The sequence below is a fragment of the Salvelinus namaycush genome, chromosome 12, assembly GCF_016432855.1.
Source record: "Salvelinus namaycush isolate Seneca chromosome 12, SaNama_1.0, whole genome shotgun sequence".
Lineage (NCBI taxonomy): Eukaryota > Metazoa > Chordata > Actinopteri > Salmoniformes > Salmonidae > Salvelinus > Salvelinus namaycush.
Window position 1 is genome coordinate 33,066,638 of NC_052318.1, and position 23,575 is coordinate 33,090,212.

At 43.4% G+C, this 23,575-nt stretch overlaps 3 protein-coding genes across 13 annotated transcripts; 2 read left to right on the forward strand and 1 right to left on the reverse strand.

The window, feature by feature from the left end:
- Positions 1-654: 654 nt before the first annotated feature.
- On the forward strand, positions 655-5,039 carry nlrc3l1 (NLR family, CARD domain containing 3-like 1). The gene is made up of 7 exons (XM_039005549.1): positions 655-903; positions 1,018-1,313; positions 1,424-1,537; positions 1,801-1,878; positions 2,075-2,192; positions 2,326-2,566; positions 2,809-5,039. Exons 2-7 carry the CDS (start codon positions 1,108-1,110, stop codon positions 4,422-4,424), a joined length of 2,373 nt encoding a protein of 790 aa, XP_038861477.1. The 5' UTR covers positions 655-903; positions 1,018-1,107; the 3' UTR covers positions 4,425-5,039.
- Positions 5,040-8,444: 3,405 nt separating this feature from the next.
- On the reverse strand, positions 8,445-18,718 carry LOC120057124 (RING finger protein 121). Of its 11 annotated transcripts, none has more exons than XM_039005558.1 (14): positions 18,597-18,718; positions 17,091-17,128; positions 16,694-16,835; positions 16,256-16,410; positions 15,623-15,730; positions 15,308-15,428; positions 15,090-15,223; positions 14,275-14,376; positions 10,229-11,297; positions 9,848-9,891; positions 9,675-9,719; positions 9,530-9,595; positions 9,199-9,328; positions 8,445-8,967 (listed from the first exon to the last, which is right to left on the reverse strand). In XM_039005558.1, exons 1-9 carry the CDS (start codon positions 18,672-18,674, stop codon positions 11,177-11,179), a joined length of 999 nt encoding a protein of 332 aa, XP_038861486.1. In that variant the 5' UTR covers positions 18,675-18,718; the 3' UTR covers positions 8,445-8,967; positions 9,199-9,328; positions 9,530-9,595; positions 9,675-9,719; positions 9,848-9,891; positions 10,229-11,176. The 11 variants fall into 11 exon arrangements, with proteins under 11 accessions (XP_038861486.1, XP_038861484.1, XP_038861487.1 ...); XM_039005556.1 differs by having other exon boundaries at positions 9,848-9,913; XM_039005559.1 differs by having other exon boundaries at positions 9,675-10,677; positions 11,136-11,297.
- On the forward strand, positions 17,825-23,155 carry zgc:110224 (uncharacterized protein LOC550335 homolog). Its single transcript, XM_039005551.1, has 9 exons — positions 17,825-18,934; positions 19,195-19,336; positions 19,462-19,617; positions 19,771-19,940; positions 21,457-21,542; positions 21,663-21,928; positions 22,026-22,113; positions 22,243-22,406; positions 22,528-23,155. The coding sequence occupies exons 1-9, from the start codon at positions 18,890-18,892 to the stop codon at positions 22,767-22,769; spliced, it is 1,359 nt and encodes a 452-aa protein (XP_038861479.1). The 5' UTR covers positions 17,825-18,889; the 3' UTR covers positions 22,770-23,155.
- The last annotated feature ends 420 nt before the right edge of the window (positions 23,156-23,575 follow it).

The following is a 23,575-nucleotide window of genomic DNA, read 5'->3' on the forward strand; positions in this document are numbered from 1 at the left end:
CAATGTGGGCTTTTATTTTGAAGGTTTCATCATTAAAAAGAAAGAAAGTGACGTCATCGTTATGCTACTGGCAGAATAGTACCAAAGATTTTTATGACTAAACAAAGATAGACCACAGCCTGTCATTTCAAATGGGAACAAATTAGCCATAGTGGGCAGAACAAGCAAGGACGTGGGCAGAGCCAAGCTTGAACTAGCAAGACCTTATTGGCCCGTTCTAGACAATATTTGCATATTTCCGTTGGGGAACGCCTATTCTGTGAAGTGCGCGTGTGCAATAACTCAATTCGCCTTTGCACTTCTTCTCAACAACGCAATTTTGTGGAACTTTGGCAAAGGGCACGCCTTTGCACTTCTTCTCAACAACGCAATTTTGTGGAACTTTGGCAAAGGGCAAAGTTCACAAAACTTAGTCCACTCTGTTTATAACAGATTGTAGTTCTGGGAACAGAAAAATTGAGATCAAACGTTTAATCGATGAGTATATCATTAGAATGTCGGCCAAATGTATCTGGTTCCATCTTCTCCCACTGCTGGCTATTGGGCTTCCTCTCTACCATATTTGGTAGTGAGTGGAAACGTCAACCGGATGCTTCACATTTAAACATCCGGTGAAATATCTGTCTCATTGTTATATCTGTGATAATACTTTACTGTTCCTGTTTGTCGGAGTCAAAAGTTAGTGCGGCCCTGTCTGTGGTCTATATTTAGCATTTTAACCGGGAACATTTGCCGTTTATTAGCTCTAGGGTTATGTTACGTGTATTTTGAACGCGTACACATTATGTTTTAGTAAAGTGAGTCGCCATAAATGAGGCAAACAGGTGAATTTAGTAGGCCAGAGGTTTCAAAACAAGCTCGCCTCGGAAAAGAAAGCTTCGATATTTTCAGCTTTTTTTCTTGGTAAGAGTGACCTATTCGCAAGTCGCAACAAGTCTGTAATTGTTATAGAATTACTTATGATAATGGTAAAAATGTGATCGACTGGTATGCGTGTTTTTTTTTATTTTCTTGCAGCACAGGTCTACTGTCTGGCAACATTCAAGTAGCCATTGACGTCAGACTTTGAACTGTGACCCGGAACCTGTACACCTGAGGTCCTCCAGGATGGCTGGGCGAGGCTCTGATACGATGGAGCATGATGGAGGGGAAACTATATCAGATGTCAGTTTTCCCTTGGGAGAGGGTGTGTCTGGCCGCGGAAGAAGTACAATCTCTATGTCTGATGAGGGAGAGGGGGCTTTCTATGTGCCTGAGAGGAGACCCTCCCTGGACCTGGGAGATGGCCTGAGACCCATGGACACTACTCACTGGTGAGACACTGACCATACCACAACACACAGCACATGTCATGTGCCCAGAATTAAGCTTGATCCTTTCCCCATCCTCAATCATACATAGTTTGTGTGTGTGTGTTTGGCAGGCATGATGTGGAAAGGGCTAAATCCCCGGTCCACAGCTACAATTCTGTAAACAGTGATACCCAATTCTGGCCATCTGATGAACTGGATGAAGAAACTGAGCTGTCTGCTACTAGGTACTCTGAAACATGTTGATTTATAGACAGTCATACACTTACATTAACATACAGTAAAATGAAAAGAATTCCGTCACACAAAAAATACATACACTTGCATTACATTTCTTTACAAAGTATTAACACGAACCAGGAACACAGACCGTTAAAGGACTACAGTACGTGAACATATTTGTTATATTATGTGGACAACGGCTCCTTGAAGCAGCACTAGTTCACTACTGCTGATGATTAATTCATTTTCCATGTGATGTTCTATTTAGAGTCCAGCTGGAAAGAACAGAGTCTTACTCCAGTGGCTACTCCGTGGACAGTGATGACTGTGAGACCAGAACCAGGAAGTAAGAAAAGTCATCCATGTTTGACCAGGCACAGACAGGATGCAATCTGTTGAAGTGTGTTATTAGGGTGTAATTATGCATATTTTTTCCTGAGTATAGTGTGGGTGTTGGTGCATGTATGTCAAATCTGTGGATAGGCTAGTATGTGTTTACACTAGTATGTGTTGCAATATTTCATCTTCCACCGCCTCTCCAGGTCTCAAGACACAGCACCTAAAGAAGAGGGTCCAGCAGTGGAACTTCCAAGACCAGAGCTGATCAAAAACCCAGACGAGAAGAGACACCCTGCTCTGACTGTAGACTTCACCTTCAAGGTGGGCTCACACTTCACTCTAGTCTAGGTGACGTACTGTATGTTCAGCAACAAATGTCAACATGTCCCTAAAGTTAAGTGTAGTGGATGAGAATTGCTTTTCTCTTGTTTTAATTGTATTCTGTGGACCACAGGCCATCAGGAAGACACTGGAGAAACTGGGGAAGGATGATTTGAGGACATTTAAGATCACGCTGTGGAAGCGCTACCCAGAGTCATTCAGCTCTCCTCCCCAGGGCATGGACATGGTGGACCTGGTGGATAGACTGCTGGAGTTTTATGACCTAGAGGTGGCCCTGCAGCTCACCAAGGCCCTGCTGAAGGACATGGGCCTCAAACGCCTGGATGCCTACCTCACGGACCTCTGCAAGAAAAGTATGCACGTTGGCTTTATTTCATTTGATTCATGTAATATAATGATAAAATAACAAAAACGTATACTTTGAGTTATGATAGGGTAATAGTTGAGCTATGCTTATGAGGCATTTATACGTTATACAGTACTTAAAGAACCAATGAGTTATACACAAATTGTTAATTTAAATGGCCATTGAACAGGAAATCTAGTAGACTGTGCCTTTTTTAATGTCTGTGTTTTCCCTGTTCTCTCTGTGCAGATGAGGTGCGTTATGAGCTGAGAGACACTCTGTTGAGGAAGTATAGCTGGATGTGTGAGGGCGTTGCCCAGCAGGGAGAGCATAAGGCCTTTGATAGTATCTTTAATGAGCTCTACATAACAGACCGAGGCAATGCTGGGCCCAACATCGAGCACGAGGTCAGAAAGATCGACAAGCTGTCCACCAATCGCAAGGAAGAGAAGCGGATAACCTGTAGCCAGATCTTTGACCCCGATGTGATCTATGAGAAGCATGTGAGCCATATAGTTACCAACGGCATCGCCGGGGTAGGGAAGTCTGTGGCCGTGCAGAAGTTCATCATGGACTGGGCAGAGGAGCGTGAGCACAATCATGTCTACTTCCTGTTCCCACTGCCCTTCAAAGAGCTCAACCTCATGCTGAACCAGAAGATCAGCCTCCTGGAGATCGTCCACACTCTCTACCCCGAGACCAAGGTGCTGCCCACCTTCGAGTGCGACGAAGGCAGGGTCATGTTCATCTGTGACGGGCTGGACGAGTATGCACATTCCCTGGACTTCCACCGCACCGAGACTTGGTGTGACAGCACTGAACCAGCCGCCATGCACGTGGTGGTAACCAACCTGATTAGGGGCAATCTGCTCCCCTCGTCTCTCCTCTGGATCATCTCTCGCCCCCTCACCTCCAGTCGGCTGCCCCCAGAGTCTGTGCACCAGGTGTTGGAGGTCCGTGGCTTCACCAACGAACAGAAGGAAGAGTACTTCAGGAGGAGGTTTCAGGACCCGGCGCAGGCCGATAAGGTGATTGCCCACCTGACCTCCTGCAAGACCCTCCACATCATGTGCCATCTGCCCATGTTCTGCTGTGTGGTGCGGGATGTTTTCCAGCACACGTTTAGGGAGAAGGGGCCGGATGCAGAGCTGCCCAAGGGGCTGACCCTGATGTACACTCGCCTGCTGCTGGTGCACCTGCATGTGCGTGGTGCCAGGGGCTCAGCCTCCCGCACCCCGGAAGAGGAGAGGGACTTCCTGATGAACCTGGGCAAGCTAGCCTTTACGATGCTGGAGAAAAACCAGATGGTCATTGGCAAGGCCACCTGGAAGGACTGCGGGGTGGATGTCGCTGAGGCTGTCACCAAGAGTGGCCTGTGCATTGAGTTCCTGATCGAGCAGTTTGTCATGTACCAGGAGAGGATCCAGACCTTCATCCACCCCACCATCCAAGAATACCTGGCTGCCCTCTACGTGTTCCTCACCTGGAGGTGTATGGGGCAGAACGTCCTGCAGCAGCCGCGGAATAGCAAGTTCTCACGCATGTTCAAGGACCCCGGGCTGCTGGACATGCACCGCAGTGCTATAGAGAGAAGCTTACAGAGCCCCGATGGAAACCTGGATGTCTTCTTGCGCTTCCTGTTGGGCATGGCCCAGACGGCCAATCAGGAGCTGCTACAACGCTTCCTACCCGATAAGAACAAATGCTCGTCGGCCTCTGAGGAGACAGCCGCCATTATCAGGAAGAAGATTAAAGAGAACCACTACCCTGACAGGAACGCCAACCTGCAGTGCTGCCTGGACGAGCTTGGTGTTGGTGCTGAAGCTCCCAGACGCAGCCGCTCAAACTCTGTGAAGAGCCACTGACAATACTGACTACAGTATTTATAAAGATGTATATATTAGGTTTGAAATATGGGTTGTATAGTTAGACAAACTTAAGGGAATTGGGGAAGAAAGATATGGATACTTCAGGGTTGCTTTGTAACAATACTTAACTGTGGTAGTAAGTGGAAATTTGTCATGAGAAGTAGCCACAAGGTGGCAGTAGCATTACACTACTATACTACTGAGACACAGGCAGTAAAGTCACTCAGCTACTGTGAGGGGTTATAAAAAGAGTAAAAGGGATGTGACAAATTACATATTTATAGGCAGTCAGTCACATGTATTGACTGTATACTTAATATAACATTGTGATAATGTTTTACACCAGGTATGTGCAACTGATGGGGGTGGGGGTCACAATCTTAACTCACGACAGGCCACAGTAGCGCGCAGGTCTGTGTACCCACAGCCATACCCACACATGCAGTCAGAGCCGGCCCCAAGCTTTTTGCGGGCAAAACATTTGTGTACCCCTCGACAAGGAAGAGAAACAATTTAATTTCCTGCAATTCTACACATTTTGCCATGGGGCTTAGAGCAAATGTTGCAGTTTTAAAGCAAGTTTTTGGCAATTCTACACATTTTGCCATAGGGTGGAGAGAAATGTTAGCAGTTTTTTTTAAATGATATCTGAGTGAGAGTTACTAACAAAATCAATGGGGGACCCTGGGTGGTAATTTGACCATGATTACTGCAACTTTAGATAGCTGGCTAGACTTACTTACCAACCAATCTAATTAAGTGACTGACAAGAGACATTTCAGATGCACAACCACATTTCAAAATTGCACCTTGCAGGGTTGGGTCAATTACATTTGCATTCAGAAAGTAAACCCAATTCCACATTGAAAAGCATTAGAAGATAATTGGAATTTCATTGTACTTCCTGAATTGAAATGGAATTGACCCCAACCCTGGCACCTTGTGTATTCTAACTCTTAACAGCAAGTTGAGATCCCGACTAAGTTCCTAAAAAAAAAAATACAAAAACATTTGGAAATTGATTCGCAGGCCTACAGAAGGGGGGCCTCCATGCTTTACACAATGGTGAGCTGATATAAAACAGATAACAATGCATTTACAAGGTGCACACAAATGACCTGATGCAACCTTATTTGCAATGGCTGTCTACTTCCAGAACAGTTGCGGTCTCACTGTCATAAAACACAATTGAATCAATTTCGAACAGATGTTAAAAAGGGCAGATGAAGAGAAGTTCCCTCTGAACTAAATTGTCTTTAATCTAGGTTGAGTCCGTGGCAAAAAAAGTCAACAATTGAATATTTATTTATCCCTATTATGTGAATCCTCAAGATCGCATTAGAATCCATATTTGACTATTATCACTAGATGGAGCAATAGAAATGCTCTGTGGTAGAAAAAGTACCCAATTATCATACTTGAGTAACTTTCTATTAAAAAGGTAAAAGTGAAAGTCAGCCAGTAAAATACTACTTGAGTAAAAGTCAAAGTGTTAGGTATATTTAAAACCAGAGTAAATGTAATTACTAAAATATACTTATTAAGCAAAGCAGACAGCACCATTTTCTTGTTTTTAAAACGTATGGATAGCCTGGTGCACACTCAGACATTATTTATGAAAGTTGCATGTGTTTATTGAGACCGCCAGGCCAGAGGCGTTAGGGATGACCACGTGTTCTCTTGATAAGTGCTTGAATTTGACCATTTTCCTGTCCTGCTAAGCATTCAAAATGTAACAAGTACTTTTGGTTCAGGGAAAATGTTGAGTAAAAAGTACAATATTTTCTTTAGGAATGTAGGGAAGTAAACATTGTCAAATATAAATAGTAAAGTACAGATACCCCAAAAAACTGAAGTCGTACTTTAAAGTATTTTTCTTAAACATGAACACCACACAAGGGTTTTGTTATTCACCCAATGTTTGCAGGTCTGATGGACCCACATTATTGGGTTAAAACACAGCCATAACAATTTGTAAAAATACTTAGATGTAGACAGCATACATGGTTAACATTTGCCATTTACCTCTGCTAAAGCACAATTCGTTTTTTATATTTTAAATAGTGATTTTTGTAAATAATCAAAAGACATGGGTGGAATAAATCATGTTGATCTTGAACAAATATAAATGAAACAAGGTTTATCACTATTGATGTTTATTGCTTTCAACAACCAATTGGAAGGATACATTTTACATACAGTATTTTATGGAAATTATAAATGTGCCCCATTGAACACATTAAGGCTGTCTACACACCACAGGGGACAGAGTTTTACTGTGTGTGTGTTGCAAATGTATTTCTTGCACTTGATGCATGTGTACTGTGTCTTCCTGTCCTTGGGTCAACACGCATTGCAGCGCTTTTTCTAGTTACTACCGGCTGCAATCAAGATTGATGAAAACATTTAGTTCAGGAATTTTACTAACATCTCACTCACATATACACTGCTCAAAAAAATAAAGGGAACACTTAAACACAATGTAACTCCAAGTCAATCACACTTCTGTGAAATCAAACTGTCCACTTAGGAAGCAACACTGATTGACAATAAATTTCACATGCTGTTGTGCAAATGGAATAGACAAAAGGTGGAAATTATAGGCAATTAGCAAGACACCCCCAATAAAGGAGTGGTTCTGCAGGTGGTGACCACAGATAACTTCTCAGTTCCTATGCTTCCTGGCTGATGTTTTGGTCACTTTTGAATGCTGGCGGTGCTTTCACTCTAGTGGTAGCATGAGACGGAGTCTACAACCCACACAAGTGGCTCAGGTAGTGCAGCTCATCCAGGATGGCACATCAATGCGAGCTGTGGCAAGAAGGTTTGCTGTGTCTGTCAGCGTAGTGTCCAGAGCATGGAGGCGCTACCAGGAGACAGGCCAGTACATCAGGAGACGTGGAGGAGGCCGTAGGAGGGCAACAACTCAGCAGCAGGACCGCTGCCTTTGTGCAAGGAGGAGCACTGCCAGAGCCCTGCAAAATTATCTCCAGCAGGCCACAAATGTGCATTTGACGTCATTTTATCTGTGGCCAATGACCTTGAGCCTTCATGGACGGGCACTTCTAACATAACTCTATGGCAGCACCCAAGGGGCTTGAATTTTCTAGCTCTACCCTTAGACTTGGCAGTGACGTAGTGTCCCTATGAGTGACAGAACACTGACCAATCACGGCGCAACCCTCTGTATTTTCTGCTGGCTTGCCCCACCACCACAGAAAGCACTGAGCTAGCCTGAAACTCCTGCATTTTGGAGCTGCCTTACTTAAAAATATATTTTAAAAAGAGACCTTGTTTGTATGCGGCTTTATTAACTAAATTCTATATATTTTGTACATTGTGTGCAAACTGATGTGACACGTATTAATGCCAAAATAACATGCAAAACAGGCAAGCCTGTTTTTTTTTGTTGCTTAAAATGTGTGGCTCAAAACAGGTGGGGCTCTGCCTAACCTGCCCTGAATGACGAGTCGCCACTGCACATGAGTAATCGCCATTCGCTTTGGCACTGGTTGCATCCTTATCACACTGGCAGCCATGCTGGGTGGCTCATTCCTTGGGCAAGACTATTCAACTTCACAATTTTTTTTACATCCACATTTCTCCTCCTGCAGGCTGCCGATGAGCTGGCTGCTGACGGGCTGGCTGAGGGTCAATCTCATCCTCTTCTTCCAACTCACTATCAGACTCCGAATTGACAGAGACATGATACTCATATTCTGAAAATTCTTCATCTTCCAAAGTTCCATCCATCCACGCTCCGTCCACACTAGCTTCTCTCTCTGCAAAATGTTTTAAAATGTTTAAGGCCCTTTGAGCAGAGATTATTTTTGCCATACTGTTTGATTGTGGTAAGGAGCCACACATACAAAGCTATTTATTTGTTGTGTCCCTCCCCCAATTTGCACCTGGCTGGGGTAGTGTGGGAAAATACTGCATTTTTTTACAATGTATTGAAATAACATTGTGGAGGTTCCCACAAGACATTGTGTAGTTTCACACACTACAAAGGGTAAAGAGTGGGAGACAGGCACTTTTATTACCCTCGGGTCCAGTGAATCGAACACCACATATGTAATATAAATGTGTAGGGGGGTGCAGTGTGCACTCAATGAAAGTGTTATTTTACATGTTGTTCATAGAAAATGAGCCAAGGACAATGAGTCTCAGGTTGAAAAAAATAATTAAATTGTATCATTAACCCACACAAGGGTTAAGTACTGGACTAAGACCATCCATCTAATCTAATTTCTTGCTAGCGTGGTTTTGTTTTTTTCCCCTGATCCTTTTTGCTAGGTTTCTTCTTAAATTCCTTTCTCGGTTTCCCCTGGTGTTTTGAGTTGAGAGTGAGTGAAGGACGAAGGGAGAGGACGTGAGGTAATGAGGGAAAACTAGCCTAGTGGGCATCAGTGTGACAGTCCTTCGGTCAAGTCCAGTTAGGCTACTTATTACACAGGTGAAAGTGGACTTAAAATCCTCTGCAGTCACGTTCTTTAACACCAGACTCCTCTGGATCACCCTGCCGTCCTCTGAGGCTGATCTGAAACCACCATGTTTACAACTCTTAGCCAACACTCCCGCCACAGTATATAGTACAACATCTCAACAGAACTCACACTGGACTTCGCCTAGTCTACATGTGTGGTTCAAATATAAAAACAGCAGTACAGTATTAACAGCATCGTTAAAAGAGAAGAAAGTAAGGAACATGGTTTAGTGTGGCTTTCAAAAGCTTCCAATAAAGTATGTGAAGACAAACCCCAGTACTTACTCCTCTGTTTCTGATACTCTGCCATCAGTGAAGGCTACCTCTGGGAAGGTGCTGTTGACCAGCCAGTAGACATGGGTAAAGTCATCAGGAAGGCCTGGGTCTGCTTTACATTCAATAATCAACTGCTCTCCTGTGTATGACAAACACATCCTGTTTGTTAAAAACAGTGGTTCCTAACCAACACCAGAATATAATTATCTGACCGCACACCCAGCAACACTGGAGGTGAAGACCAGGTAATCTTTGAGTTCAAACACTCGAGTATCCATGATTGATAAGCCACTTTCATGAAAAATAAAAAATAAATAACTGAGATGGCAGAATTCTTTACCTGGAACAGCTCGTATTTTGGACCTATGGGGCTGGAGGATTCTGGGAGACTGCACCTCTGTGGAATCTGGACAATATCAACTGAAGTTAGACACTTTGAAACATAAAAAAATGATGTATGCAGGAAGATAGACGGGGACACACACCTGCAGTGGCCTCGGAGCGCAGGACCCCAAAAAAACACATGAAGGCTGTAGAAGAGATGGAGCACACCCTCAGCCATTGCGTAACACAGGCACAGAAATGTAAATACATATGCAGCAGAAACATCCACATACATCAGTGAACGTGTGTGTGAGAATGTTAGAGGATCTCTTACCTGTGAGAAGAATCGTCAACTGCATACTTGCTTCTGTCCGACTACTGTGCGAGTTGGTCAACAAAGCTAGTTGTAACAACACCGTCTCTTACTTACTATATATGCACAGTTACTTCCCCTTAACCCACCCACGCTGACCAAGAACACACAAGGGAATTCCCTATCAAGTTATTTAGCGTATTTATGTTAGACACAATCAAGATTAAATTAGTCACTAGACATTTTGACCTCAAATGTTACTTTGACATATGCAGGTTACATTTCTCAAGTTTAATATACCCTCTACCATATGACTTAAGTGCGACTCATTTAACACATGGATATGAATCATATAAGAAATGTGAAATATTGTGGTGAAATACACATATTTTCACTGCTTACCTGTATTCTTCACAAGAGCAGTCTAAAAGAAGAACGTCATATTTCAATGGCCACACCCAATCCTAGTCCAGGGTGGCATGACTGGCATCAGTCTGGTATGTTTCTTCATATGACGAGAACTATATTGCATCTTAACGGAACAGGAAGCATAATATTCTGGAAATGATACACAAAATCCCCCAGGTCATGAAGGGTCTATACTACTGGATCTGGTCTGAATTAAGTAATGTCTACACCTGATCTTGACTGTGTCACGTTTAATAACAGACAATCAAGAGAACAAAAACATGACAAAAAAGTAAACAGACAACCAAAATGATCAAATTATATTCACCTTTTTGCATAGTCTTTTACGGTACCTATTCCTTGAGAGTCATCTGGGCTGAACACAGACACGAGCAGCCGTCTGAGGGGGACATATTGTAGTTCCCCTCTTAAAGAGATGAAGTCTGTAGTAGGATAGGACACACTGTCTTGAGCCCAGTGCTCCCGAGAGACTAGAAACCCTCACCCCAGCAGCCACATTAAACCAGGACCTCCACTAACAAAAGGTGCAGATTTAACACACAAAACGAAGACTGGCACTCTACAACGCTCCACTCACGTATCTGGGCCGTGTCAGCCACTCATTACCGTAGAAAGAAAAAGCATCTCCAAAAAAGTGAGGACCATTTTACTAAGCAATGAAATGTACACTGCATTTGTTTAAAAAGTTGCGATTGACTAAACAAAAATACTATAAAACAGACATCCAAACCCAGGTTACTAGTCAAATTCTAATACATCTTAAATACAGATACTATGTGCCTATAAATATATACAAATAGTACATGTATAGACACAGTTTATAATAGATGTTCTTATAGTCCATGGTGAGGCCTCCTAGTCAGGCCAGTGCATTATCTACCATCTCCATATGGCTTGTGTGTCCTTCTCCACTCTCCCAGGTCACTCCAGCCCCAGGATGTAGTTGATGCCTTGCACAAGTCCAATGATTACTGGTTGCCAAGCGACAAGGTAGCGGAGCCAGTCCAGGAGTTGTCCATACATGACATGTGGCCTCTCCCAGCTTCAGATGGGTCAAGGAGGCAGATAATTAAGTGACTACCCCACCCCTGATTCCAACCAATCTGACCCAACCAAACCTTAACTAAGCAATTAATTTAGAGTTGTAATAAAACACATCCAGCCTGTGACAATATGATTATTATAGATCCTTCAGGACACTACTAGAATCAGGCTGGATATTGGGGAATGGATAACATATTCCCAATACATACAGTGCATTCAGAAAGTATTCACACCTCGTCCCTTTTTCCACATTTTGTTAAATTACAGCCTTATTCTAAAATGGATTATATACATTTCTCTTCATCAATCTACACACAATACCCCATAATGACACAGTGAAAACAGGTTTTTAGAATTTTTTGCAAATGTATTCCAAATTAAAAAATGAAACACCTTATTTACATAAGTATTTAGACCCTTACTATGAGACTCGAAATGGAGTTCAGGTGCATCCTGTTTCCACTGATCATCCTTGAGATGTTTCTACAACTTGATTGGAGTCCATCTGTGGTAAATTCAATTGATTGTACATGATTTGGAAAGGCACACACCTGTCTATATAAGGTCCCACAGTTTACAGTACATGTCAGAGCAAAAACCAAGCCATGAGGTCGAAGGAATTGTCTGTAGAGCTTCGAGACAGGATTGTGTCAAGGCACAGATCTGGGGAAGGATACCAAAAAATGTCTACAGCGTCGAAGGTCCCCAAGAACACAGTGGCCACAATCATTCTTAAAATGGAAGAAGTTTGGAATCACCAAGACTCTTCCTAGAGCTGGGCGCCCGGCCACTCTGAGCAATCGGGGGAGAAGGGCCTTGGTCAGGGAGGTGACTAAACCTGATGGTCACTCTGACAGAGCTCTAGAGTTCCTCTGTGGAGATGGAAGAACCTTACAGAAGGACAACCATCTCTGCAGCACTCCACCAATCAGGCCTTAATGGTAGAGTGGCCAGATAGAAGCCACTCCTGAGTAAAATGAACGACGGCCCGCTTGGAGTTTGCCAAAAGGCACCTAAAGGACTCAGAACATGAAAAACAAGATTCTCTGGTCTGATGAAACCAAGATTGAACTCTTTGGCCTGAACGCCAAGTGTCACATCTGGAGGAAACCTAGCACCAACCCTATGGTGAAGCATGGTGGAGGCAGCATCATGCTGGGGGGGTGTTTTTCAGTGGCAGGGACTGGGAGACTAGTAAGGATCGAGGGAAAGATGAATGGAGCAAAGTACAGAGATCCTTGATGAAGTCCTGAGCACTCTGGAGCAGGTTCTCAGACTGGGGTGAAGGTTCACCTTCCAACAGGACAACGACCCTAAGCACACAGCCAAGACAATGCAGGAGTGGCTTCGGGACAAGTCCCTGAATGTCCTTGAATGGCCCAACCAGAGCCTGGACTTGAACCCGATCGAACAGCACTGGAGACCTGAAAATAGCTGTGCAATGACGCTCCCCATCCAACCTGACAGAGCTTGAGAGGATCTGCAGAGAAGAATGGGAGAAAGTTCTCTATTACAGGTGTGCCAAGCTTATAGCGTCATACCCAAGGAGACTCGAGGCTGTAATCGCTGCCAAAAGGTGCTTCAAGAAAGTACTGGGTAAAGGATAACGAAAAAATCAAAGGGTCTGAATACTTCCCGAATGCACTGGATATGATGAACCATTTCTTAACATCAATTAACAACTCTGCTCTAGGGCAGCCTTTCTTAAAGTATAGTCGCGGACATGTTAAATGGTGGGCCGCGACATGTCAAAGTAAAAAATTATTGATATATCAACCCAAAAAATGTTTTGGGGGGGGGAACTCAGTCAGGGTCTCAACTTACTGTTAAGAGTTAGAACAGCTGAATACACAAGGTGCAATTTCAAAATTTGGTTGTGCATTAGCAGTTTCTCTCTTGCTATGTCAGTCACTTACAATTTTTAGATTGGTAAGTTAGCTGGCTAGACTAACTAAACTTGTACTAATCATGGCCGAATACCAACCGGGCACGTGCCCAGGGGAGCACAAATCTCACTTCGGGCCCCCCAAAAGGAGCTTGTTTTCATGAGCTTGGGACGCAGGAAAACACAGAATTTCTCATTTGGGTCCCAGGCTGAAAAAGTTTTAGAACCCCTGCTCTAGGGTGTTATTTAGTAAAAATAGTGTAAAATTAAATACAGCATGTATGCTGTGTTGGTCAAGAAAGGATTGTGTATTGAGTGGTTGCAATGGAAACCCCGTCCCCTAAAGCAGAAATGAGACAGCTGCGTCTGTTGAGTTTTTACTGCAGCAAAATAGGAACTGGAACTACTTTATGAAAGGTATCCATGAAGACAAAGCCACAACTATCAGACAATGGTTAACCTTGTTTTCAGAGGACTTCACCCGAGGTCCCTTCCCATAATATCCTGTTCCAGTTTGTGTTTACATATCAATGTGGGTCAAAAGTCCCATGAACAACATCACTGTGTAAATGGTCCAATTCTGCAGCATTTACAGGAAACAACCTATTCACATCACAGCCAAGCAAAATAACCCAGCCTCAACATTTGCCATCTTATGTGCTTTGGATTGTGCGAATTCCAGTCATGCTGACAAACAGAGGGAGAGTGGGTGAAACAATGAGTGACAAAGGGTCACTTTGAGTGAGACCATCTGAATGTTAAAGACACACAACACAAAAAAGTAACACACTAAGACACACTACAAGAGATGAGAATATTAAATAGACAAGCACACAGATTTGAACTGATAACTGCATGCGTTTTCCCCCTGCCTCTTAAATGCTGCCTATTACTGAATGTTTTACTGGCCCTGCATTGTGTATTTTTGACTGTTTGTAGGATATTACTTAACCTGTGTGTTATATGTGCTGTGCTCGCTCCCTCATTGTAAATAAGAATTTGTTCTTAATTGACTTACCTATATAAATAAAAGTGAAAACTAAATAAAAAACACAAACATGTCCTATGAGAGCAGAAGAGTAAAGGATACGGGTTACTGAACATCCTTTTCAGGTCCACCTTCTCTTTGCAGTACGGGCATATCTGCTTCTTTCCCACGATGCACCATCCTCGTATGCAGAATTCATGGAATCTGAGGCAGAGAGAGTTAAGGGAAAATTCCACCCAAAAACGATGTTTCAGTAGCCCATTGTTGACATAAGCAAAACATTTTAGGACTGTCAGCAATCAAGTTAAGATATATAACTTTCAAAATACAGAAATGTGTATGTATTCAACCCTAAAAACATTAGATTAACTACAAAATGAGGCCAAATATGAAACATTAGGTGAAATTGGGTCAAACGCTGTAGACATAGTAAAAGGGCATACTGGAAAGTTTCTTCCTACTTCCCTGCGGCACACTGTAATAACTATATCAGCAACATCACCAGTAAGCTATTCAAATCTGATGTCCTCAAAATGTGAACATAGTTACCACAAATGCCATAAAACATGTGACATTACACCTCATGGAAGTCTAGTACAGGCAGTCAATACAGGAGATGACATAGGGCAACATTATTTACAGAAACAGGAAGTGAGACGGGCTCATGGTACAGTGTTATTGAGTCATGCGAACAACAGTCACATGTCAGAGATAAAGTTCATGCGCACGTTTGTTTGGTCAATTTCCCTTTGGTGTTTGTGTGCGTAAACCACCTGTTTTCCACGACTGACTGCCAGTTACAGCTTTTATGCAACAGACAAATCAGTTCTACCACATCATGCTCCTATGTGTTATTCAAATTAGGTCAAATATGTTCATATTTATCTAGAGCATTTTTCTTAGATGAAAAAGAATACACATGGTTGCAGGATAGTCTGTATGTGTTCTCGATGATTCCCTCTTCGCTGACGTCAACCAGTATGGGCTGGCCACACACAGCGCAGATACTGTCTGAGAGGTGCTTGGTGGGCATTCCAGACGCACTGTAGTACTAGAGAAGTCAGAGACACAATATAATGTGGCTGGACAGATACACAGCCTTTACTAAAAAAAAAACGAGTACTTGTATACTCACCCCCACTGTCGATGCCATGAAGTCTGCACACATTTCGGCAAAGTCCCTACCCAGGACGCCATAGTACAGACCATAGAACAGTAAGGACACGCCAAAATCCATTGCGTCCTCTGGCTTTATTCTGGAAACAAAGCCAACCAAAAGCATCATCAATATGTTACTACTTCTCAAAGAAAGCTCTGGCACCTCCTCTAAAAATCTAAACTTATTTGAAGGTTTTAGAGAGAAAGTTACTAACTACACAAGCACGATCCTTGTAAACCACTGGTATTGTCCATAAATACACAATTGTGCCCAGAAATAACCAGTACATACCTAAATATCAAGTTGATGCCAAACAGTGTAAACATGACGACAGTGTAGCCCACTATCCCTGTGGCATAGCTGATCTTGTAGAGGAGGAGGAACCATTTGTAGACCAGCCTGTCCACAGAAACACAAGGGAACATTCAGACATATTTCAGCTAACTGGCAGAGGTAATGTGAAGAAACATAGATCAGTATTTTGCCTAGAGCAGCACTGGCTGCATGGCAGGTTAGATTTGGGACTTTGGATTGGTGGCACTCTTACCATGACCATTCTATCATGCATCACCTAGGCATTCGGTATAAAATAATTAGGTGGGTGCTTACATTTCTCCTATTTCACACATGTACAAGTGCAAATATGTTTTCTTTGCATATCCCACTCCCCCTGACACACCCTCGAAGAGTGGGGTCAGAGCAAGGTATCAGCCATTATTGGACAGCAACCCTGGAGCAATTAGGGTTAAGTGCCTTGCTTAAGGGCACATGGACACATTTTTCACCTTGTCGGCTCAGGGTTTTGAATCAGCTACCTTTTGATTACTGGCCCAACACTCCTAACCGCTAGGCTCTGCCGCCTCATATATGAGGTGTTATATGGATGTGTGTAGACACTACCTGGGCTTGTGTACGGGGCCTTACCTGGGCGTGGTGCACTCCAGGGGCTTGCGTGTGGCACGGTAGGTAACGTATGCAGTGACCACAGAGAAGATGAACCACGTGACCAGAAACCTCCACCAGTGAAGCTTGGTGGTGAAGTACAGAGGAACCACCCACATCTGGAACAGAGTCACTAGCTACAAAAAATTAAAAAAGAACACACATTTTAAAGTACAGACACACTTGGGTAAATTTGAGACTGAATAACACTGAGAACCAGACTGTGTACAGTGGAAGAAACTGGTCTGTGGATAGTTTGTCTATACAGTATGTGAAGTGAGATTTGTGTGATTTGCCTGCAGGCATGCTATGTATTCCCTCTTTCTGCCCATAAGAGAGCATGTGTTTGTGTCTGCGTGAGCATGACTGTGCAGTGTGTATGTGTGTGGGTGTGAGAGAGAGAGAGAGAGATTATTTTACATTGTAGGACTTGGGGTGCCTCTGTTTCCATTGCACAAGGACCAGCTGGGCGATGACCAGGGTGACAATGAGGATAAGCACCATCTCAGCGTGCATGGCCTCATGGCCCTTGTGTTTCACATGCATCCTGGCATGCTCCAACCTACAGTATGGACACACACACACAACAATCAACCTACTGCTCAGGCCTGGGTATCTGGATAGATTCTTATAAATCGACATATTCGTAACACATTACCAGTTTTCATTGGAAGGAAACATTGTTGATATACTTTAGAGCCCTTAGTTGGTCAATTAGGCTTCATGATCATGTTTAACTTCACTTGACTTTTATGATTCAACGTGTGACACAAATCTAATTTGCAGCCAGAATGAATAATTGTGTTTAGAGACTGACCTCCACTTCTCCTCCGGTGACAGATGGGATAGGTCGACCTGAAGTGAGAACAAGCCAAACAGACAATCACGGCAGTTCCAAAGGCTTCTAACTCCATTAGTAATGTTCTACATACATTCATTTAGAACTTGTAAATAAATTGTCACAATTCATCTACTAAATACAATGATTCAATGCATAAAAAAATGGCCATGTTAACAAAACAGTCTGTAATCTGATCAGTGATTATGTGGATTGGGAGGCTGTTGATAGTGGACAGACGTGAACACTAAAAGAAATTAACACTGCTGTCCAACAAAGAGAACATGCACAGTTTCTGTCCATTAGTGCTAAATGGTGAAAGAAATTGGTCTTTGGTCCAAAGCATTGATTAGAGAGCTCGAGCTGCCAGGATATGACCTGTGACTCAGTCTGCCACATCAACGCTTGTATGGCATGCCATCTAATGAGTGCTAGCTAAAATAGGGTTGTCACGATACTAGTATGCAATACTCAGCGGTATCTTGGCCATGAAACAAACTACTACATTTCCTGAGAAAAGCAGTCCTAATGTTGGAAACAAGCAGCCTTGTGTGTCACCCAGAATCACATGTTTCTTTTCCAAACTATAGCACACAATATTTGACATACATACGTTTTTTTTTAAAGGACCAAAGAGTTGGTCTGCTTTGTGTTGTGTTTAAGTTATCGCGATACTGGTTTCGTGACAACGCTAACGTTGCTACATCATTGACTCAATTGCTGTTGTAATATGAGAAAAAATGGTTGTCAAGTAAAAGCAGTGAATTAGGGGCAGGTAAACCAGAATTATCCATTTAACTATCAGTGACTACCTAGCCAGCTAGCGTTAGCTACCACGTACAGTACAAGGCAAGGGCCTGAGGGTGGGTATAATGTGTTACGTTACAACGGGAATCGGTTCCAAAAACGTCGTAAAGTACAAGGTTGCCAACAAACAACGCATACAAAGTAGAATGATAAATAAACCTAGCTAACGAATAGGCAACTCACCACGTAGTTTATTCTTAATGTTTGTCCATAGGCTACCAGAGTGAGGACAGACATTTTTCCGAATAAACGTGGTGAGTGAAAAACTTAATGAAATAACCCACTCCCTCCCCGGTATCTTATTCTGCCGCTATACAACTTTGTATGTGTTGTTTGTTGGCAACCTTGTTATTTACTTAGTTTTTGGAACAGATTCCTGTTGGAACGTTCCACAAATTATACCCACCCAGGGCGTGATGATGGTCCTTGTACATTTGTCTTAGCTGACTGCACTATAATTGGATATATACTTGGTTTCCTAATGCACTCAATGATAGCCTACCTGTCTGGCTAAAATGGGAAGACAACTGGGATGTTAGATAAAACTAACACCGTATGACGCTTACTCGCCGGTGGAAGAGGCAGGTCTATTCCATATTGGCAGCAACGTGCGCACTTTACAATTCACGCAATTCTTTTTTTCTGATTCTACAACGGTAACACCTGTGGCACCCTAACCTGGTTTGGTTCATCGTGGTGTCCGAGTCCATGATCGTGTTCTACACCATCAACCTCCACCTCAAACACCCCCGCCATCTTCGGGAGTGCTGTTAATTCCTAGCGCATGCCATTTCCGGTTTGGGAAACCGAAGGGCCAATCTAAACACTGCACGCGAGTTCCTTTTCCGTTTGTCAACACTCACAGCAGTGGTTGTTTTCTGGTGGCGGGAAAAAAGTACGAGTAACAAACTGTTCAGCTGATGGTCTCTTGGATTTTACATAAACAAACGGCTAATTAATTTTACCTTAATATGGCCCCATTGAAAATTAAACACGTCGTTTCATTCACGTCACAGGTAAGTTCGTGTATTTAACTGTCAACTAACTTAGCTTACTGCAAGTAGACTAGGGCTAGCTAGCAATGAGTAGCTAGCTAACTATAGTTAGAAACTCAGTAACGTTAGGTAGTTAAATTATCTAGGCAGCTAGCATTAACGAAATGTATTTGGCATGATGAGAAATATTCAGCTACTGAACAGCGTTTGTAGCCATGTCACATGGGTTGCATCAGTAGCTATACATGTAGCTCCTAGCTAATTATATTGAAATGGTGCAGGACCCCAAGAACTGTGTGGAGAACCTGTGTGTTGTGGGTGGAGACAGCAGGTCGTGGCTGTGCAACCCCCAGGACCGAAGTGGAGTCCTCAGAGCAGAACTGCAGCTGGAGCGAGCGTCATACTTTGGATACATCGATGTGGGTAAGGCTCATCAATATTGACAACGAAGTTTATGTATTGTAGTAAACACACAATGGGACACTGTTATCGTTTTGATGTTCCATACAATTTAATGACCGTTTCCCAACTTGCTGTGTAATTTGTAGGGAACTTTGGATCTGCGTTCATTCAGATTGATGTTGGCCGGTCCTCTTGGCCCCTGGACCAGCCCTATATCACCCTGTTGCCAACAGCAACACTGATGAGTCCAGCAGAATCACGACAGGGCACTGGGCTGACAGGAGTGAGAATGTTCAAGAAAGGTGAGACCAGATAGACTGGATGGATCTCAGCCCTATGACAATAGTAGGACTGATATGTCATGCAATATAGATGAAGGGAATGCGAATCAGTGTCCGAAGATGCTTCTTTAGTAACCCTCCTTTAGTCAAAACAATTGACCCCCCCCACTCCAGGTGATTTCCTGTCAGAAGGTGCAGAGGACAGCTGGGACCGGGTGAGAGTAACCTGCACTCAGCCTTTTAACAAGCGCTCTCAGTTTGGCCTGTCCTTCCTGCGCATCCGCAGCCCCCTGGAGGAGAGCGAGGAGGGCTCCACACAGACTTGCAAAGAGAACCAGGGTCAGGTGTGTGTATAGACTGAGGGCTTGGCAGTGAACTCTTCAGAGAGAACAGTACAGTAAATTGCAGAGAACACCTCTGGGCCCGGTTTCCTGATAGCAGTAGACCTTGTTGCATCTTTCTTACAAAATCCAAAGATATAACATGCGTTTCCCAAAACACCATGCAGAGAGAACGATCGTTAAGTGCGTTGTTAGAGCGTGTGTCGATACTGATAGGATCAAAAGAAAGGGAGCGCTGCTCTCGGGTCAGCTTTCTCCACTCAAATCTTACCTTAACATTATAATTATTTCACAATACTTGATGACGGAACAGCTACTAGAAAGATATTACCACCTACGGCTGCAAATATCGAGGTGGCTTATTCTAATGCTTACCCTATAAAAATGCACTAAATCACCAATTTGTCACATCATTGCCCACATGTTAGACTACACATGAAATATATTGAGACTTACAGACAGTAGCCTACAAGTAGCAGAATATAAACAAAATGATTGAACATGAGTCTGTAGCTTACTGTTTATATTTTCATTTGAAGTCTCTTTTTATACATCACTTGTTTGTATCAATTGCAAAGACATTGGGAACTTTGTATTGTAGTCAACTTTTTTCTGGTCATTGGTGGTCACAGAGAGACGGATAAACCACGTGATTCTATGTTTAGCGGAGATCTTCTCTGTATAAAGTGACATAGGAGGGCAAAAAGCATCTTAACAATGCACTTGGTTGTTCTAATAGTGGTCTGAGGCAGGTGTTACATCACAAGCGTTTTCAAGTTCAACGTTAATAACGATGGTTTTGGGAAACAGCTGAGGGATTTAACATTGCTCCTACGGAGGTCCTAACGATGAACTTAGCCTTAAGATGCTTTTGGGAAACTGGGCCCAGGTCTCTTGGTCCACCCACCCCTACGGGAGGTCAGCTCCCGCTCAGCCCAGTCAAAGCTCTCCTCTGTCCTGGCACCCCAATGGTGGAACCAGCTTCCCCCTGATGCTAGGACAGCAGAGTCCCTGCCCATCTTGCGAAAAAGTTTGAACCCTACCTCTTCAAATAGTATGTTAATTAAGACATCTGTCTTACCCCCCCCAAAGTTTTGTTCTGGTTACAAGCATCTGCTAAATGACTGAATTATATTTAAAACAGATAAGAGTTGTAGATTTGTCTTATGGGGTTGTTCCATACGATTTCATTCACTTTTACCCTGTATTCAAGAGTATACTGTGTCTCAACCGATAACGGGCACAATACAAACACTTCAGATGTAAGGGTTTAAGCTACAACATTTGTGAAAATCTGATTTTAGGTGATTGAAATCATATGGAACGACCCTATGGTGATCGATTTGGACTGTTATGAGATACATACCAGTAGTATGTCAGCCAATCAGCATTCAGGGCTTGAACAACCCAGTTTATAATTTGGGAATATACAAGAGATATGTATTATTGCTAAACATCAGAGGCCAGAAGTGTGTGCTTGTATTCTCACTCTCTCTCCTTTGACCTTCTCTCTATTCAGACAACCCCAGACAAATCGGCATCAGGCGTGAGAGAATGGCTGTCCAGCCCTGCTGTGCAGAAAACCTTCTTTGGGGGAATGAAAGGGTAAGTGGAGGAATTTTGAGTTCTGTATGAGGCACTGTCAAACAGATTAGACAGCATTGAATGAATAAATACTTTTACAGAAAATCGCTTACACCTTGGTTTGTCTCCCTCTGCTGTCAGGGAGGGTGTGGTTCTGAGCCGGACAGCTCGTATGGTCCTCACAGCGTCCCAGGCTGCCAGGCGTTCCCTTCCCCTTCCTTCCACTTCCTTGTCTCCCAGTCACACATCATTCTCTGGCACTCAGAATACAGCAACCTCTTCCACTCCCACAGCCAAGCCAGATGCAACTACCCATATCCCCAACCAGGGAAAGCCAGGGGCTCATACAGCTACACCCAACAAAGGCAAGCCAGTTGGAAATATGGGAAATATACACCCTCACACAGGTAAACACCTCAGCTCTCAGAAATACCATGCATTTTGCTTGGTAATTTTTTTGGGCAACACTAAGCTTGACAAATGATTAGTTGTGATGTTTTTCAGCTTCAATGGCTTGTTTAAGCACAGTTTGCAGCTCCAAGGAAAATACTTCTCAAAGACACCTGAAGAGAAAACCAAACTCCAAAAGCAGGTATTCCTCTATACTCCACCCCATGGATCATTTTGGGACGGTAAGCTTATCCTGGATCTGCACATAGGAGCAACTTCTAGCTCACAAGTATCTCTCAGCATGAATCTCTGTTCTTTACCTCCCTCCCAGGCAGAACCAGCTGAATGGCACCACCTCTAGTAAGCACGGAAAACCTGCAGTCAGTAAGAGGCCAATAGCTACTCTACAACACACTGCCACAGCCCCTTATCCTCACCCATCTCCAGAGCCTCAGGACACTGGTGACCTTGAGACCACATGCCCAATATGCGGAGGTGTGTTTGTTGGCTTCTTATTCTGTCTCTTCGTGGACTGTATGACATACTGTTTATTGATTCACTGTTACAATCAACAGTAGTATTGACACCCGTTGTCTGTTCTTTCTCTATGCTGCAGTGTTCTTTACTGCAGAGTACCTGCCGCTCCACGCCGCCTCCTGCCAGCAGGTGGAGACCAGGAAGCTCCCTGGGGGGATTGTGACCCCTGTTCCCCGCCCCTTCCCTGTCTCTCCCGCCAGCCTAGAAGAGTCCATGGTGCCCTGCCCTCTCTGCTCCTTCAGGTTCCCTCTGTCCCACATCCAGATGCACGCCAGCACCTGTGGAGACCCCGTGGACCCCCATGTTATCTGGGTGGACTAGGAAAGAATGCATTGTATAGTAACACGTTTTTGCTTTTAATCAGTGGGCAGTGCAGCAAACGTGGATAATCTTTTGTTTTTAATATACTGTATGTATATTTGTATTTTACTGACTTGTTCTGTAGCTATATACCTGGAAAAATAACGAATCTCTCTCTGTCTACCTCTATTCCCCACTCTGCTCTGAGTGATTGGTTCTCTCCTGAGCTCATTGAAGGCTGTTTGTTCTTGCACTGTTTACACATGCTATGTGCTAATGATGACCTATAATATATTGTATACTATAAACAGCATCAATCATAGACTGTGTTCAGTACATATTTTTTTGGAAGTTATCACATAATTGAAATGATCAATTAAATTAAATGTGATTTTTTTTGTCTTGGCTGTTCCTTGTTTTTTTTCACCACAACTTGTTGCACAGGGAATGTTAATTACTCCTGCTACCTGTTAACAGTGTCTCATCTGCAGTGTTTCCACTGGGGAGCATTTCCAGTGATAATGTTAAGAGGCTTGGTATGGAAGGCAAGGGCCACTCCCTGGTTTGGGCCTTGCCATGTGTGTAACACTGAAATGGTTGCTTTTTAATTAGTCCTGTCCCAGGGGAGTAGAGATGTGTTACTTGGTTTGTGGCGAGACATTCTAACCAACCTAACCTGTGTAGTCAGCCGAGAGCACATTACCACAGTGAGCCGTTCTTGACACTGAGCCCAAACAGCAGTCAGTGGACCTCACTGCCGTTCTCTCCTACCAACCTCTTAGCCTCGATTAACCAGGGCGCTTGGATTTCCACCAATTTAATGTAAC

Bases quoted from the DNA above. Each gene is read 5' to 3' on its own strand.
- nlrc3l1 (XM_039005549.1), top strand. From the start codon at position 1,108: ATGGCTGGGCGAGGCTCTGATACGATGGAGCATGATGGAGGGGAAACT. The intron at 1,314-1,423 runs GTGAGACACTGA...TGTGTTTGGCAG, and splicing joins CCCATGGACACTACTCACTG to GCATGATGTGGAAAGGGCTA. The intron at 2,567-2,808 runs GTATGCACGTTG...CTCTCTGTGCAG, and splicing joins CACGGACCTCTGCAAGAAAA to ATGAGGTGCGTTATGAGCTG.
- LOC120057124 (XM_039005559.1), bottom strand. From the start codon at position 18,674: ATGGCGGGGGTGTTTGAGGTGGAGGTTGATGGTGTAGAACACGATCAT. The intron at 17,129-18,596 runs GTTAGGGTGCCA...TTCTCACTTCAG, and splicing joins ACCACGATGAACCAAACCAG to GTCGACCTATCCCATCTGTC. The intron at 15,429-15,622 runs GTATGTACTGGT...CTTTGTTTCCAG, and splicing joins GGCATCAACTTGATATTTAG to AATAAAGCCAGAGGACGCAA.
- zgc:110224 (XM_039005551.1), top strand. From the start codon at position 18,890: ATGGCCCCATTGAAAATTAAACACGTCGTTTCATTCACGTCACAG. The intron at 19,618-19,770 runs GTGAGACCAGAT...CCCCCACTCCAG, and splicing joins AGTGAGAATGTTCAAGAAAG to GTGATTTCCTGTCAGAAGGT. The intron at 22,407-22,527 runs GTGTGTTTGTTG...TCTATGCTGCAG, and splicing joins CACATGCCCAATATGCGGAG to TGTTCTTTACTGCAGAGTAC.